The following is a 15,879-nucleotide window of genomic DNA, read 5'->3' as shown; positions in this document are numbered from 1 at the left end:
GAGGTCCTCACCATACATGACAGGAGGGACGGAGGTCCTCACCATACATGACAGGTGGGCCGGAGGTCCTCACCATACATGACAGGAGGGACGGAGGTCCTCACCATACATGACAGGAGGGCCGGAGGTCCTCACCATACATGACAGGAGGGCCGGAGGTCCTCACCATACATGACAGGAGGGACGGAGGTCCTCACCATACATGACAGGAGGGACGGAGGTCCTCACCATACATGACAGGAGGGACGGAGGTCCTCACCATACATGACAGGAGGGACGGAGGTCCTCACCATACATGACAGGAGGGACGGAGGTCCCCACCATACATGACAGGAGGGACGGAGGTCCTCACCATACATGACAGGAGGGACGGAGGTCCTCACCATACATGACAGGAGGGACGGAGGTCCTCAGCATACATGACAGGAGGGACGGAGGTCCTCAGCATACATGACAGGAGGGACGGAGGTCCTCAGCATACATGACAGGAGGGACGGAGGTCCTCAGCATACATGACAGGAGGGACGGAGGTCCTCACCATACATGACAGGAGGGACGGAGGTCCTCAGCATACATGACAGGAGGGACGGAGGTCCTCACCATACATGACAGGAGGGACGGAGGTCCCCACCATACATGACAGGAGGGACGGAGGTCCTCACCATACATGACAGGAGGGACGGAGGTCCTCACCATACATGACAAGAGGGACGGAGGTCCTCACCATACATGACAGGAGGGACGGAGGTCCTCACCATACATGACAGGAGGGACGGAGGTCTTCACCATACATGACAGGAGGGACGGAGGTCCCCACCATACATGACAGGAGGGACGGAGGTCCTCACCATACATGACAGGAGGGACAGAGGTCCCCACCATACATGACAGGAGGGACGGAGGTCCCCACCATACATGACAGGAGGGACGGAGGTCCTCACCATACATGACAGGAGGGACGGAGGTCCCCACCATACATGACAGGAGGGACGGAGGTCCTCACCATACATGACAGGAGGGACGGAGGTCCTCACCATACATGACAGGAGGGACGGAGGTCCTCACCATACATGACAGGAGGGACGGAGGTCCCCACCATACATGACAGGAGGGACGGAGGTCCTCACCATACATGACAGGAGGGACGGAGGTCCTCACCATACATGACAGGAGGGACGGAGGTCCTCACCATACATGACAGGAGGGACGGAGGTCCTCACCATACATGACAGGAGGGACGGAGGTCCTCACCATACATGACAGGAGGGACGGAGGTCCTCACCATACATGACAGGAGGGACGGAGGTCCTCACCATACATGACAGGAGGGACGGAGGTCCTCACCATACATGACAGGAGGGACGGAGGTCCTCACCATACATGACAGGAGGGACGGAGGTCCTCACCATACATGACAGGAGGGACGGAGGTCCTCACCATACATGACAGGAGGGACGGAGGTCCTCACCATACATGACAGGAGGGACGGAGGTCCTCACCATACATGACAGGACTCTCGCTACCACAGGGGGGGCACAACACCCCGACTCTCTGTATACGGGGAAGGGCAACACCCCGACTCTCTGTATATGGGGAAGGGCAACACCCCGACTCTCTGTATATGGGGGACCCAACATTCCAACTCTCAGGTCAGAAAAGGGCGGAGTATCATAGCATGACGTGGTCAGGACTCCGCCCATATTCTGTATGTCTCTTACCTGATAACTTGAAGAGGGTGGAGCGGCGGTAGGTGGCGGAGTGGCGATATCGGGACAGGGAGATGGAGGTCGGGGACAATCTCAGGAAGTGTCCGGGATTGGTGAAGCTCTCGAAGGCATTGTAGCCGGCCATCCAGGCGTTCTGTCGGATTAAGAATGTCGCCCGGCTCTGGAAGACTTGGCTCCGCCTCCATTTGGCGACCAGAAGACTCCCGTTATTGGCCGCATATAGGAAGTAGTTTGGCCGATCAGCCAATTCCAGAGACACGAGATTGCGGTCTGCGGAGGAAGTGAAACATGGTCAGCCATGATCAGATTCTGCGTTATCGCCAAATGTGTGTCAGCGCTGACAGGGGAATTCTGGGAATTCTATGGCTCACTGCATCAGAAGACTTTGCCACGGCCACTGTCAGTGTGATAATAATAAATCTGCTCACCGTGTGATCTGTAGAGGCCGGGGATCAGCATGAAGCTGGCGGTGTGTCCTGGGATGGCGTCATCTCCTCTCACCGGCATCACTATGGCGTCCGAAAACCGAACCGCCAACACCAGACTGGAGTGCGAGAAACTGCGCAGGTGGTACGGCCCCCTACCTACAACTGGAGGAACGTCACAGGACTGTCACAATATCATCATATCATATATACACATATACATAGTATATCCATACACACAGTATATTATAATATATATATATATATATATACACATACATAGTATATACACACAGTATATATATACACACACACAATATATACACATTATATATCTGGAGGGAGGAAGTGGAGACGGATCTCCTATCACAAACTGGATTAGCAGCAAGGATGGGAAGTGTTATCATAATGGGGGATTTTAATTATCCAGACATAGACTGGGCGGAGGGAACCGCGCATTCATTTAAGGCTCGCCAGTTCCTTAGTGTCTTGCAGGACAATTTTATGGGTCAGATGGTAGACGCACCAACTAGAAATAAAACATAACTAGATCTACTGATTACCAACAATACAGACCTGATAACAGATGTGGAAATACGGGGCAATTTAGGGAACAGCGATCACAGGTCAATTAGTTTCAGTATAAATCACACAAATAGGAAACATGAAGGGAACACAAAGACACTGAATTTCAAAAGAGCCAACTTCCCTAAACTACAAACCTTGCTAAAAGGCATAAACTGGGATAAAATATTAGGAACAAAGAATACGGAGGAGAGATGGGTTTGCTTTAGGATGTTGTGGAAATTTTATTAGGATGTATTTAATATGTATTGTCACAGTGACTCCCAGTGTTAGTTCTCCCGCTCTACAGAGCTGACTGGGGAAGACTGAGGTCAGTTGAGACCCGTTTTGGTAGTGAAAAGCTTCCTGAAGTTGCAGAGAAGTATTTGCAGAGTGGGGATATGTCCGCCAGTGAAGTGACCCTGTGCAATGCACAGACCGATCGTCTGGGGGGGATGTCTTCACTCTGCAAATACATTATCAGTTATGGGGGGATGTACGCTCGTGTGTCTCTCGTATGTCTGATCAGCACATGGGGGGGCTATGGTGTGTTCCTACAGATAATCTCCCATCCTCAGGAATGGTAGAATAATCCGGGGATGTTCTCTGAACAATGCAGAATAAGGATTCACACCAATGGTGAAAACGGGAGTCTTTGGGTGCGTTGTGGTCGGACAGCGTCCATGGGATCAAGGCCAGCCATGTGGTTTCTTTTGTTTTACTGGAGAGCATGGCTTACAGGTACAAGGGGGCGGGAAATCATACCCACTGCCCCCGCCCAGACACGCCCATACACTCCCCTAGTGATTGTTCATTGGTTGAGATTTGTATAACTCCTCCTGTTTGAAGGAATGCCTATGCTTGATTGGCTGATTGTGAAACCATCAAGGTCTATTGTTATGTTCTCTAAATAAACAGAACACAGTCTCTGGAAAAACGAGTCAAGCTGTGGAGCTGAGGATGTGAGGATGGTGGTCATGTCTGTTTACTTGGGAAGATATGGGAAACAGGGTCGTATTAAGATGCATTATACCAAGAAGCTGAAAGGGCGCTCTATTAGCGCAGGAGACATGGATTATGCACAGCATATAGCGGAATTTCCATGACAAAGAGCATATTAAATAAGGGCATTAACCAATGTATCCCATTGGGTAATGAATTTAAAAGTGCAAACAAAAGTCCTGGATGGTTTAACTTCAATGTAAAAATGCACATAAAAGCAAAGGAGAAGGCCTTCAAAAATACAAGGTTGAGGGATCATCGTCAGCATTCAGACTTTACAAAGAATGCAACAGAAATGTAAGGGTACAATTAGGACAGCTAAGATAGAACATGAAAGACACATAGCGGAGGAGAGCAAAAAAAATCCCAAGAAATTCTTTAAGTATGTAAACAGTAAAAAAGGGAGGACAGACCATATTGGCCCCATAAAGAATGAGGAAGGACATCTGGTTACAAAGGATGGGGAGATGGTGAAGGTATTGAATTTATTCTTCTCCTCAGTCTTCACGAGTGAATCGGGGGGCTTCAGTAACCAAAACTGCAGTGTTTATCCTCAGGACACAACACAGGAAGCACCTCCATGGTTAACAGAGGACAGAATTAAAATTAGACTTGAGAAACTTAACATTAATAAATCACCGGGACCAGATGGCTTGCATCCGAGGGTACTTAGGGAACTCAGTCAAGTGATTGGAGAAAAGCCAATGTAGCACCGATATTTAAAAAGGGCCCAAAAAACATCCCTGGGAATTACAGACCAGTTAGCCTAACATCAATAGTATGTAAACTCTTGGAGGGGATGATAAGGGACTATATACAAGATTTTAGTAATAAGAATGGTATCATTAGCAGTAATCAGCATGGATTCATGAAGAATCGTTCTTGCCAAACCAATCTATTAACCTTCTATGAGGAGGTGAGTTGCCATCTAGATAAAGGAAGGCCCGTAGACGTGGTGTATCTGGATTTTACAAAAGCATTTGACACAGTTCCCCATAAACGTTTACTGTACAAAATAAGGTCCGTTGGCATGGACCATAGGGTGAGTACATGGATTGAAAACTGGCTACAAGGGCGAGTTCAGAGGGTGGTGATAAATAGGGAGTACTCAGAATGGTCAGGGGTGGGTAGTGGGGTTCTCCAGGGTTCTGTGCTGGGACCAATCCTATTTAATTTGTTCATAAACGATCTGGAGGATGGGATAAACAGTTCAATCTCTGTATTTGCAGACGATACTAAGCTAAGCAGGGCAATAACTTCTCCGCAGGATGTGGAAACCTTGCAAAAAGATCTGAACAAATGAATGGGGGAGGGGCGACTACATGGCAAATGAGGTTCAATGTAGAAAAATGTAAAATAATGTATTTGGGTGGTAAAAATCTGAATGCAATCTATAGACTGGGGGGAGAACCTCTGGGGGGATCTAGGATGGAAAGGGACCTGGGGGTCCTAGTAGATGATAGGCTCAGCAATGACATGCAATGCCAAGCTGCTGCTAACAAAGCAAACAGAATATTGGCATTAAAAAGAGGATCAACTCCAGAGATAAAACGATAATTCTCCCGCTCTACAAGACTCTGGTCCGGCCGCACCTGGAGTATGCTGTCCAGTTCTGGGCACCAGTCCTCAGGAAGGATGTACTGGAAATGGAGCGACTACAAAGAAGGGCAACAAAGCTAATAAAGGGTCTGGAGGATCTTAGTTATGAGGAAAGGTTGTGAGCTCTGAACTTATTCTCTCTGGAGAAGAGACGCTTGAGAGGGGATATGATTTCATTATATAAATACCGGACTGGTGACCCCACAATATACAAATACCGGACTGGTGACCCCACAATATACAAATACCGGACTGGTGACCCCACAATATACAAATACCGGACTGGTGACCCCACAATATACAAATACCGGACTGGTGACCCCGCAATATACAAATACCGGACTGGTGACCCCACAATATACAAATACCGGACTGGTGACCCCACAATATATAAATACCGGACTGGTGACCCCACAATATACAAATACCGGACTGGTGACCCCACAATATACAAATACCGGACTGGTGACCCCACAATATACAAATACCGGACTGGTGACCCCACAATATATAAATACCGGACTGGTGACCCCACAATATACAAATACCGGACTGGTGACCCCACAATATACAAATACCGGACTGGTGACCCCGCAATATACAAATACCGGACTGGTGACCCCACAATATACAAATACCGGACTGGTGACCCCACAATATATAAATACCGGACTGGTGACCCCACAATATACAAATACCGGACTGGTGACCCCACAATATACAAATACCGGACTGGTGACCCCACAATATACAAATACCGGACTGGTGACCCCACAATATATAAATACCGGACTGGTGACCCCACAATATACAAATACCGGACTGGTGACCCCACAATATACAAATACCGGACTGGTGACCCCACAATATATAAATACTGGACTGGTGACCCCACAATATACAAATACCGGACTGGTGACCCCACAATATATAAATACCGGACTGGTGACCCCACAATATATAAATACCGGACTGGTGACCCCACAATATACAAATACCGGACTGGTGACCCCACAATATATAAATACCGGACTGGTGACCCCACAATATATAAATACCGGACTGGTGACCCCACAATATATAAATACCGGACTGGTGACCCCACAATATACAAATACCGGACTGGTGACCCCACAATATACAAATACCGGACTGGTGACCCCACAATATACAAATACCGGACTGGTGACCCCACAATATACAAATACCGGACTGGTGACCCCACAATATACAAATACCGGACTGGTGACCCCACAATAGAAGAGATTTTAACAAGACTCGTGGCCACTCATTACAATTAGAAGAAAAGTGGTTTAACCTTAAACTACGTAGAGGGTTCTTTACTGTAATGCCGCGTACACACGATCGGACATTGATCGGACTTTCCGCCAACAAATCCTAGGATTTTTTCCGGCGGATGTTGGCTCAAACTTGACTTGCATACACACGGTCACACAATTGTTGTTGGAAATTCCGATCGCCAAGAACGCGGTGACGTACAACAAGCATGACGAGCCGAGAAAAATGAAGTTCAATAGCCAGTGCGGCTCTTCTGCTCGATTCCAAACATGCGTGGAATTTTGTGCATCTGAACTTGGATACACACGATCGGAACAAAGTTTGTTGTCGGAAAATTTGAGAATCTGCCCTCAAACATTTGTTGTCAGAAATTCTGATCGCGTGTACGCAGCATAAGAGCGGCAAGGATGTGGAATTCCCTTCCACAGGCGGTGGTCTCAGCGGGGCACATCGATCGTTTCAAGAAACTATTAGATAATCACCTGAATGACCACAACATACAGAGATATACAATGTAATATGACATATAATCACACAACATACAGAGATATATAATGTAATATGACATATAATCACACAACATACAGAGATATATAATGTAATATGACATATAATCACACAACATACAGAGATATATAATGTAATATGACATATAATCACACAACATACAGAGATATATAATGTAATATGACATATAATCACACAACATACAGAGATATATAATGTAATATGACATATAATCACACAACATACAGAGATATATAATGTAATATGACATATAATCACACAACATACAGAGATATATAATGTAATATGACATATAATCACACAACATACAGGATATATAATGTAATATGACATATAATCACACAACATACAGAGATATATAATGTAATATGACATATAATCACACAACATACAGGATATATAATGTAATATGACATATAATCACACAACATACAGAGATATATAATGTAATATGACATATAATCACACAACATACAGAGATATATAATGTAATATGACATATAATCACACAACATACAGAGATATATAATGTAATATGACATATAATCACACAACATACAGAGATATATAATGTAATATGACATATAATCACACAACATACAGAGATATATAATGTAATATGACATATAATCACACATAGGTTGGACTTGATGGACTTGTGTCTGTTTTCAACCTCACATTCTATGTAATTTATACACAGTATATATATATATATACACATTTATAGTATATATCAGCTCCAGTCCTCAAGACGCCCCAACAGGTCATGTTTTTAGGATTTCCATTATCTTGCACAGATGATTTGATCAGTTCCACTGCCTTAGTAATTACCACAGAGGTTTCATCTGAGGAAAATCCTGAAAACATGACCTGCTGGAACACCTTGAGGACTGGAGTTGAGGAACACTGATATATACACACAGTATATACATGATATCTATTCTATATACACACAGTATATACATGATATCTATTATATACACACACAGTATATACATGATATCTATTATATATACACACACAGTATATACATGATATCTATTATATATATACACAGTATATACATGATATCTATTATATATACACACAGTATATACATGATATCTATTATATATACACACACAGTATATACATGATATCTATTATATACACACAGTATATACATGATATCTATTATATATACACACAGTATATACATGATATCTATTATATACACACACAGTATATACATGATATCTATTATATATATATACACACAGTATATACATGATATCTATTATATACACACACAGTATATACATGATATCTATTATATATACACACACAGTATATACATGATATCTATTATATACACACACAGTATATACATGATATCTATTATATATACACACAGTATATACATGATATCTATTATATATACACACACAGTATATACATGATATCTATTATACACACACAGTATATACATGATATCTATTATATACACACACAGTATATACATGATATCTATTATATATACACACACAGTATATACATGATATCTATTATATACACACACAGTATATACATGATATCTATTATATATACACACAGTATATACATGATATCTATTATATATATATACACACAGTATATACATGATATCTATTATATACACACACAGTATATACATGATATCTATTATATATACACACAGTATATACATGATATCTATTATATATACACACAGTATATACATGATATCTATTATATATATATACACACAGTATATACATGATATCTATTATATACACACACAGTATATACATGATATCTATTATATATATATACACACAGTATATACATGATATCTATTATATATACACACAGTATATACATGATATCTATTATATATATATACACACAGTATATACATGATATCTATTATATACACACACAGTATATACATGATATCTATTATATATATATACACACAGTATATACATGATATCTATTATATACACACACAGTATATACATGATATCTATTATATATACACACACAGTATATACATGATATCTATTATATATATACACAGTATATACATGATATCTATTATATATACACACAGTATATACATGATATCTATTATATACACACACAGTATATACATGATATCTATTATATATATATACACACAGTATATACATGATATCTATTATATATACACACAGTATATACATGATATCTATTATATACACACACAGTATATACATGATATCTATTATATATATATACACACAGTATATACATGATATCTATTATATACACACACAGTATATACATGATATCTATTATATATATATACACACAGTATATACATGATATCTATTATATACACACACAGTATATACATGATATCTATTATATATACACACAGTATATACATGATATCTATTATATATATATACACACAGTATATACATGATATCTATTAATATACACACAGTATATACATGATATCTATTATATATACACACAGTATATACATGATATCTATTATATATACACACACAGTATATACATGATATCTATTATATATATACACAGTATATACATGATATCTATTATATATACACACAGTATATACATGATATCTATTATATACACACACAGTATATACATGATATCTATTATATATATATACACACAGTATATACATGATATCTATTATATATACACACAGTATATACATGATATCTATTATATACACACACAGTATATACATGATATCTATTATATATATACACACAGTATATACATGATATCTATTATATACACACACAGTATATACATGATATCTATTATATATACACACAGTATATACATGATATCTATTATATATATATACACACAGTATATACATGATATCTATTATATACACACACAGTATATACATGATATCTATTATATATACACACAGTATATACATGATATCTATTATATATACACACAGTATATACATGATATCTATTATATACACACACAGTATATACATGATATCTATTATATACACACACAGTATATACATGATATCTATTATATACACACACAGTATATACATGATATCTATTATATACACACACAGTATATACATGATATCTATTCTATATACACACAGTATATACATGATATCTATTCTATATACACACAGTATATACATGATATCTATTATATATACACACAGTATATACATGATATCTATTATATACACACAGTATATACATGATATCTATTATATATACACACAGTATATACATGATATCTATTATATACACACAGTATATACATGATATCTATTATATATACACACAGTATATACATGATATCTATTATATACACACAGTATATACATGATATCTATTATATACACACAGTATATACATGATATCTATTATATACACACACAGTATATACATGATATCTATTATATATATATACACACAGTATATACATGATATCTATTATATACACACACAGTATATACATGATATCTATTATATATACACACAGTATATACATGATATCTATTATATACACACACAGTATATACATGATATCTATTATATATACACACAGTATATACATGATATCTATTATATACACACAGTATATACATGATATCTATTATATATACACACAGTATATACATGATATCTATTCTATATACACACAGTATATACATGATATCTATTATATACACACACAGTATATACATGATATCTATTATATACACACACAGTATATACATGATATCTATTTTATATACATGATATACATTGTACTGTAGGGGGCTCCAGGGGGACACATCTGTCCAGGCTGTTCTCAGCCTCCTCCACTGAACAATGCTGCCCCCATGTGGAAGATTGAAGAACAGCACAGAACATGAGAAGAGAAAGTATAAATCACCAACATATAGCGGAGCGTGGTACAGGGTTTAGAGAACGGAGAATACGGATCATGTCAGCGCTCACCTTTGTTGTAGAACTCGCAGTCATAGGCTGAGGAAGAGAAAACACAGAAGATCAGAATCTCAGACATCCCAACCTGCAGAAACTCATTTCAGGGAGGTGGTGCTTTGCGCCTGCAAACGCCCAACCCCCCCCCCCAACCCCCACGGCAAAATATTTTTTAAATCACTTTTTCAATATTTTTTCGCAGTGCTTCTAGGGAAGGGGGTGGGGGGTATGTGGACGGTGTCAGTAGTTTTTTTTAATTTTTAATAATTGATTTTTTTTACAATTTAATTTGTTTTTAATTTTTTTTCACAATGCTTTTTGTGGGGAGGGGGTTGGGGCAGTAGTTTTATTTTATTTTTTTACACTTTTTCATTTTTTTATCATTTTTTTACAATTTTTAAAAAATATTTTTTGGGGGCTTTGGTGAGATGTCAGGGGTCTAAACAGACCCCTGACATCTCCCCTTTGAGACAGACAACGGGACTGAGGACACAGATTCCCCAGTCCCTTTCTCGGTACTACAGATAAATTAACAGGAGACAGAGGCTCCTCTCCACACAGATTACTCCGCTCAGTTATCACAGGACACCGGAGAGATCTCACTCACTGTGTCCTATTACTAGATCCTCCACAGCCGGCGGGAGAGGAAAGGAGGGGAGCCGGATGTGGAGAACAAGGGGGGGTATGGAGAAGGACATGGAGGGGGCCGGAGGAGAACGGGGGCGGAGGAGAACGGGGTACGGAGAAGGACATGGAGGGGGCCGGAGGAGAACGGGGCCGGAGGAGAACGGGGGCGGAGGAGAACGGAGTACGGAGAAGGACATGGAGGGGGCCGGAGTAGAACGGGGGCGGAGGAGAACGGGGTACGGAGAAGGACATGGAGGGGGCCGGAGGAGAATGGGAGCAGAGAAGGACATGGAGGGGGCCGGAGGAGAACGGGGGCGGAGAAGGACATGGAGGGGGCCGGAGGAGAACGGGAGCAGAGAAGGACATGGAGGGGGCCGGAGGAGAACGGGAGCAGAGAAGGACATGGAGGGGGCCGGAGGAGAACGGGGGCGGAGAAGGACATGGAGGGGGCCGGAGGAGAACGGGGGCGGAGAAGGACATGGAGGGGGCCGGAGGAGAATGGGAGCAGAGAAGGACATGGAGGGGGCCGGAGGAGAACGGGGGCGGAGAAGGACATGGAGGGGGCCGGAGGAGAACGGGGGCGGAGAAGGACATGGAGGGGGCCGGAGGAGAATGGGAGCAGAGAAGGACATGGAGGGGGCCGGAGAAGAACGGGGCGGAGAAGGACATGGAGGGGGCCGGAGGAGAATGGGGTACGGAGAAGAACATGGAGGGGGCCGGAGGAGAACGGGAGCGGAGAAGGACATGGAGGGGGCCGGAGGAGAATGGGGTACGGAGAAGGACATGGAGGGGGCCGGAGGAGAACGGGAGCGGAGAAGGACATGGAGGGGGCCGGAGGAGAACGGGAGCGGAGAAGGACATGGAGGGGGCCGGAGGAGAACGGGAGCAGAGAAGGACATGGAGGGGGCCGGAGGAGAACGGGAGCGGAGAAGGACATGGAGGGGGCCGGAGGAGAATGGGGGCGGAGAAGGACATGGAGGGGGCCGGAGGAGAATGGGAGCGGAGAAGGACATGGAGGGGGCCGGAGGAGAACGGGGGCGGAGAAGGACATGGAGGGGGCCGGAGGAGAATGGGGGCGGAGAAGGACATGGAGGGGGCCGGAGGAGAACGGGAGCAGAGAAGGACATGGAGGGGGCCGGAGGAGAACGGGGGCGGAGAAGGACATGGAGGGGGCCGGAGGAGAATGGGGGCGGAGAAGGACATGGAGGGGGCCGGAGGAGAATGGGGGCGGAGAAGGACATGGAGGGGGCCGGAGGAGAACGGGGGCGGAGAAGGACATGGAGGGGGCCGGAGGAGAACGGGGTACGGAGAAGGACATGGAGGGGGCCGGAGGAGAATGGGAGCGGAGAAGGACATGGAGGGGGCCGGAGGAGAACGGGGCCGGAGGAGAACGGGGCGGAGAAGGACATGGAGGAGGGGGCCGGAGGAGAACGGGGTACGGAGAAGAACATGGAGGGGGCCGGAGGAGAACGGGAGCGGAGAAGAAAATGGAGGGGGCCGGAGGAGAATGGGAGCGGAGAAGGACATGGAGGGGGCCGGAGGAGAACGGGGGCGGAGAAGGACATGGAGGGGGCCGGAGGAGAACGGGAGCAGAGAAGGACATGGAGGGGGCCGGAGGAGAACGGGAGCAGAGAAGGACATGGAGGGGGCCGGAGGAGAACGGGGGCGGAGAAGGACATGGAGGGGGCCGGAGGAGAACGGGGGCGGAGAAGGACATGGAGGGGGCCGGAGGAGAACGGGGGCGGAGAAGGACATGGAGGGGGCCGGAGGAGAATGGGGGCGGAGAAGGACATGGAGGGGGCCGGAGGAGAACGGGAGCAGAGAAGGACATGGAGGGGGCCGGAGGAGAACGGGGGCGGAGAAGGACATGGAGGGGGCCAGAGGAGAATGGGGGCGGAGAAGGACATGGAGGGGGCCGGAGGAGAACGGGAGCAGAGAAGGACATGGAGGGGGCCGGAGGAGAACGGGGGCGGAGAAGGACATGGAGGGGGCCGGAGGAGAATGGGGTACGGAGAAGGACATGGAGGGGGCCGGAGGAGAATGGGGGCGGAGAAGGACATGGAGGGGGCCGGAGGAGAACGGGGGCGGAGAAGGACATGGAGGGGGCCGGAGGAGAACGGGGTACGGAGAAGGACATGGAGGGGGCCGGAGAAGAATGGGAGCGGAGAAGGACATGGAGGGGGCCGGAGGAGAACGGGGCCGGAGGAGAACGGGGCGGAGAAGGACATGGAGGAGGGGGCCGGAGGAGAACGGGGTACGGAGAAGAACATGGAGGGGGCCGGAGGAGAACGGGAGCGGAGAAGAAAATGGAGGGGGCCGGAGGAGAATGGGAGCGGAGAAGGACATGGAGGGGGCCGGAGGAGAACGGGGGCGGAGAAGGACATGGAGGGGGCCGGAGGAGAACGGGAGCAGAGAAGGACATGGAGGGGGCCGGAGGAGAACGGGAGCAGAGAAGGACATGGAGGGGGCCGGAGGAGAACGGGGGCGGAGAAGGACATGGAGGGGGCCGGAGGAGAACGGGGGCGGAGAAGGACATGGAGGGGGCCGGAGGAGAACGGGGGCGGAGAAGGACATGGAGGGGGCCGGAGGAGAACGGGGGCGGAGAAGGACATGGAGGGGGCCGGAGGAGAATGGGGGCGGAGAAGGACATGGAGGGGGCCGGAGGAGAACGGGAGCAGAGAAGGACATGGAGGGGGCCGGAGGAGAACGGGGTATGGAGAAGGACATGGAGGGGGCCGGAGGAGAATGGGGGCGGAGAAGGACATGGAGGGGGCCGGAGGAGAATGGGGGCGGAGAAGGACATGGAGGGGGCCGGAGGAGAACGGGGTATGGAGAAGGACATGGAGGGGGCCGGAGGAGAATGGGGTACGGAGAAGGACATGGAGGGGGCCGGTGTCTTGCCGAGAAAGTTCCCTCGGCGGATAAGTTCCTCCCCTGTACTGCGCAGGCACAGCGCCTGCGCAGTACCAACTACTCTCAGCCGCCGGAGATAGCCGAAGCTCAAACGCTTCAATCAGCTGTACACGGCGCCTGCGCTCTGGGTCCAGGTTCCTTCCCCACCATCCAAGTGGACCTAGAGGGGGAATCTAAAAGAGCCGAGCGCAGCGAGGCCGTGCCCGAAGCGTGGCGAGCGAAGCGAGCCCGCGAGGGGCCCTCTTACAGGCGCCGTGTACAGCTGATTTTCAGCTGTTCCGCTTCGGCTATTTCCGCCGGATCGTACTGCGCATGCGCAGTACAGTGAGGAACTTATCCGCCGAGCGGAACTTATTCGGCAGAACACCGGAGGAGAATGGGGGCGGAGAAGGATATGGAGGGGGCCGGAGGAGAATGGGGGAGGAGAAGGATATGGAGGGGGCCGGGGGAGGAGCACATAGACCAGCTGGGGATGATCGATGCAGCAGGAATCAGCTGTGATCATCGATCTCCCTGTATAGCTTTTTAGCTGACAGCCACGGGAGGGAGAGAAGGAGAAGCGGCTGTCAGCTAAAAATTTATACAAAGAAGATCGGTGATCGCAGCTGATCCCTGCTGCACCGATCATTCCCGGGAGATCGGGAGGCACTTGCGGGTGTGCGGAAGCTGCCACAGAATGCGGGAGTCTCCCGCAACTTCCGGGAGACTTGAGATGTCTGGAATCTGCAGGAAGATACATGATGTGGATACATGATGGAGATACATGGTGGGGAGACATGATGAGGAGACATGGTGGGCAGATATGGTGAGGGATATGGTGAGGAACATGGTGGGGAACTGGGGATATGGAGATATATTATGGAGATATATAGTGGGGATATGGTGGGGATACATGGTGGGGAGATATGGTTGTGAATGATATGTGGTAGGGATATGGTGGGGATACATGGTGGAGATACATGGTGGGGATACATGGTGGGGATATGTGGTAGGGATATGGTGGGGATACATGGTGGAGGTACATGATGGGGATACATGGTGAGGATATGTGGTGGGGATATAGTGGGGATACATGGTTGTGATACATGGTGGGGATACATGGTTGTGATACATGGTGGGGGTACATGGTGGGGATATGTGGTAGGGATATGGTGGGGATACATGGTTGTGATACATGGTGGGGGTACATGGTTGTGA

General features: G+C 45.9%; 1 protein-coding gene across 1 annotated transcript in view; it reads right to left on the bottom strand.

Annotated features, from left to right (window-relative positions):
* The window catches only part of OTOG (otogelin), a 310,396-nt gene that overhangs the window by 166,729 nt on the left and 127,788 nt on the right, over positions 1–15,879 (bottom strand). The window contains exons 29-31 of the mRNA XM_073605993.1: positions 11,158–11,184; positions 2,156–2,317; positions 1,719–1,997 (exon numbers count right to left, since the gene is read on the bottom strand). Coding sequence (XP_073462094.1) covers positions 1,719–1,997; positions 2,156–2,317; positions 11,158–11,184 — 468 coding nt within the window. The remainder of the gene's footprint in view (positions 1–1,718; positions 1,998–2,155; positions 2,318–11,157; positions 11,185–15,879) is intronic.

This window comes from Aquarana catesbeiana, linkage group LG11, assembly GCF_042186555.1.
Source record: "Aquarana catesbeiana isolate 2022-GZ linkage group LG11, ASM4218655v1, whole genome shotgun sequence".
NCBI lineage: Eukaryota > Metazoa > Chordata > Amphibia > Anura > Ranidae > Aquarana > Aquarana catesbeiana.
This window is presented reverse-complemented; position numbering and strand designations above follow the sequence as displayed.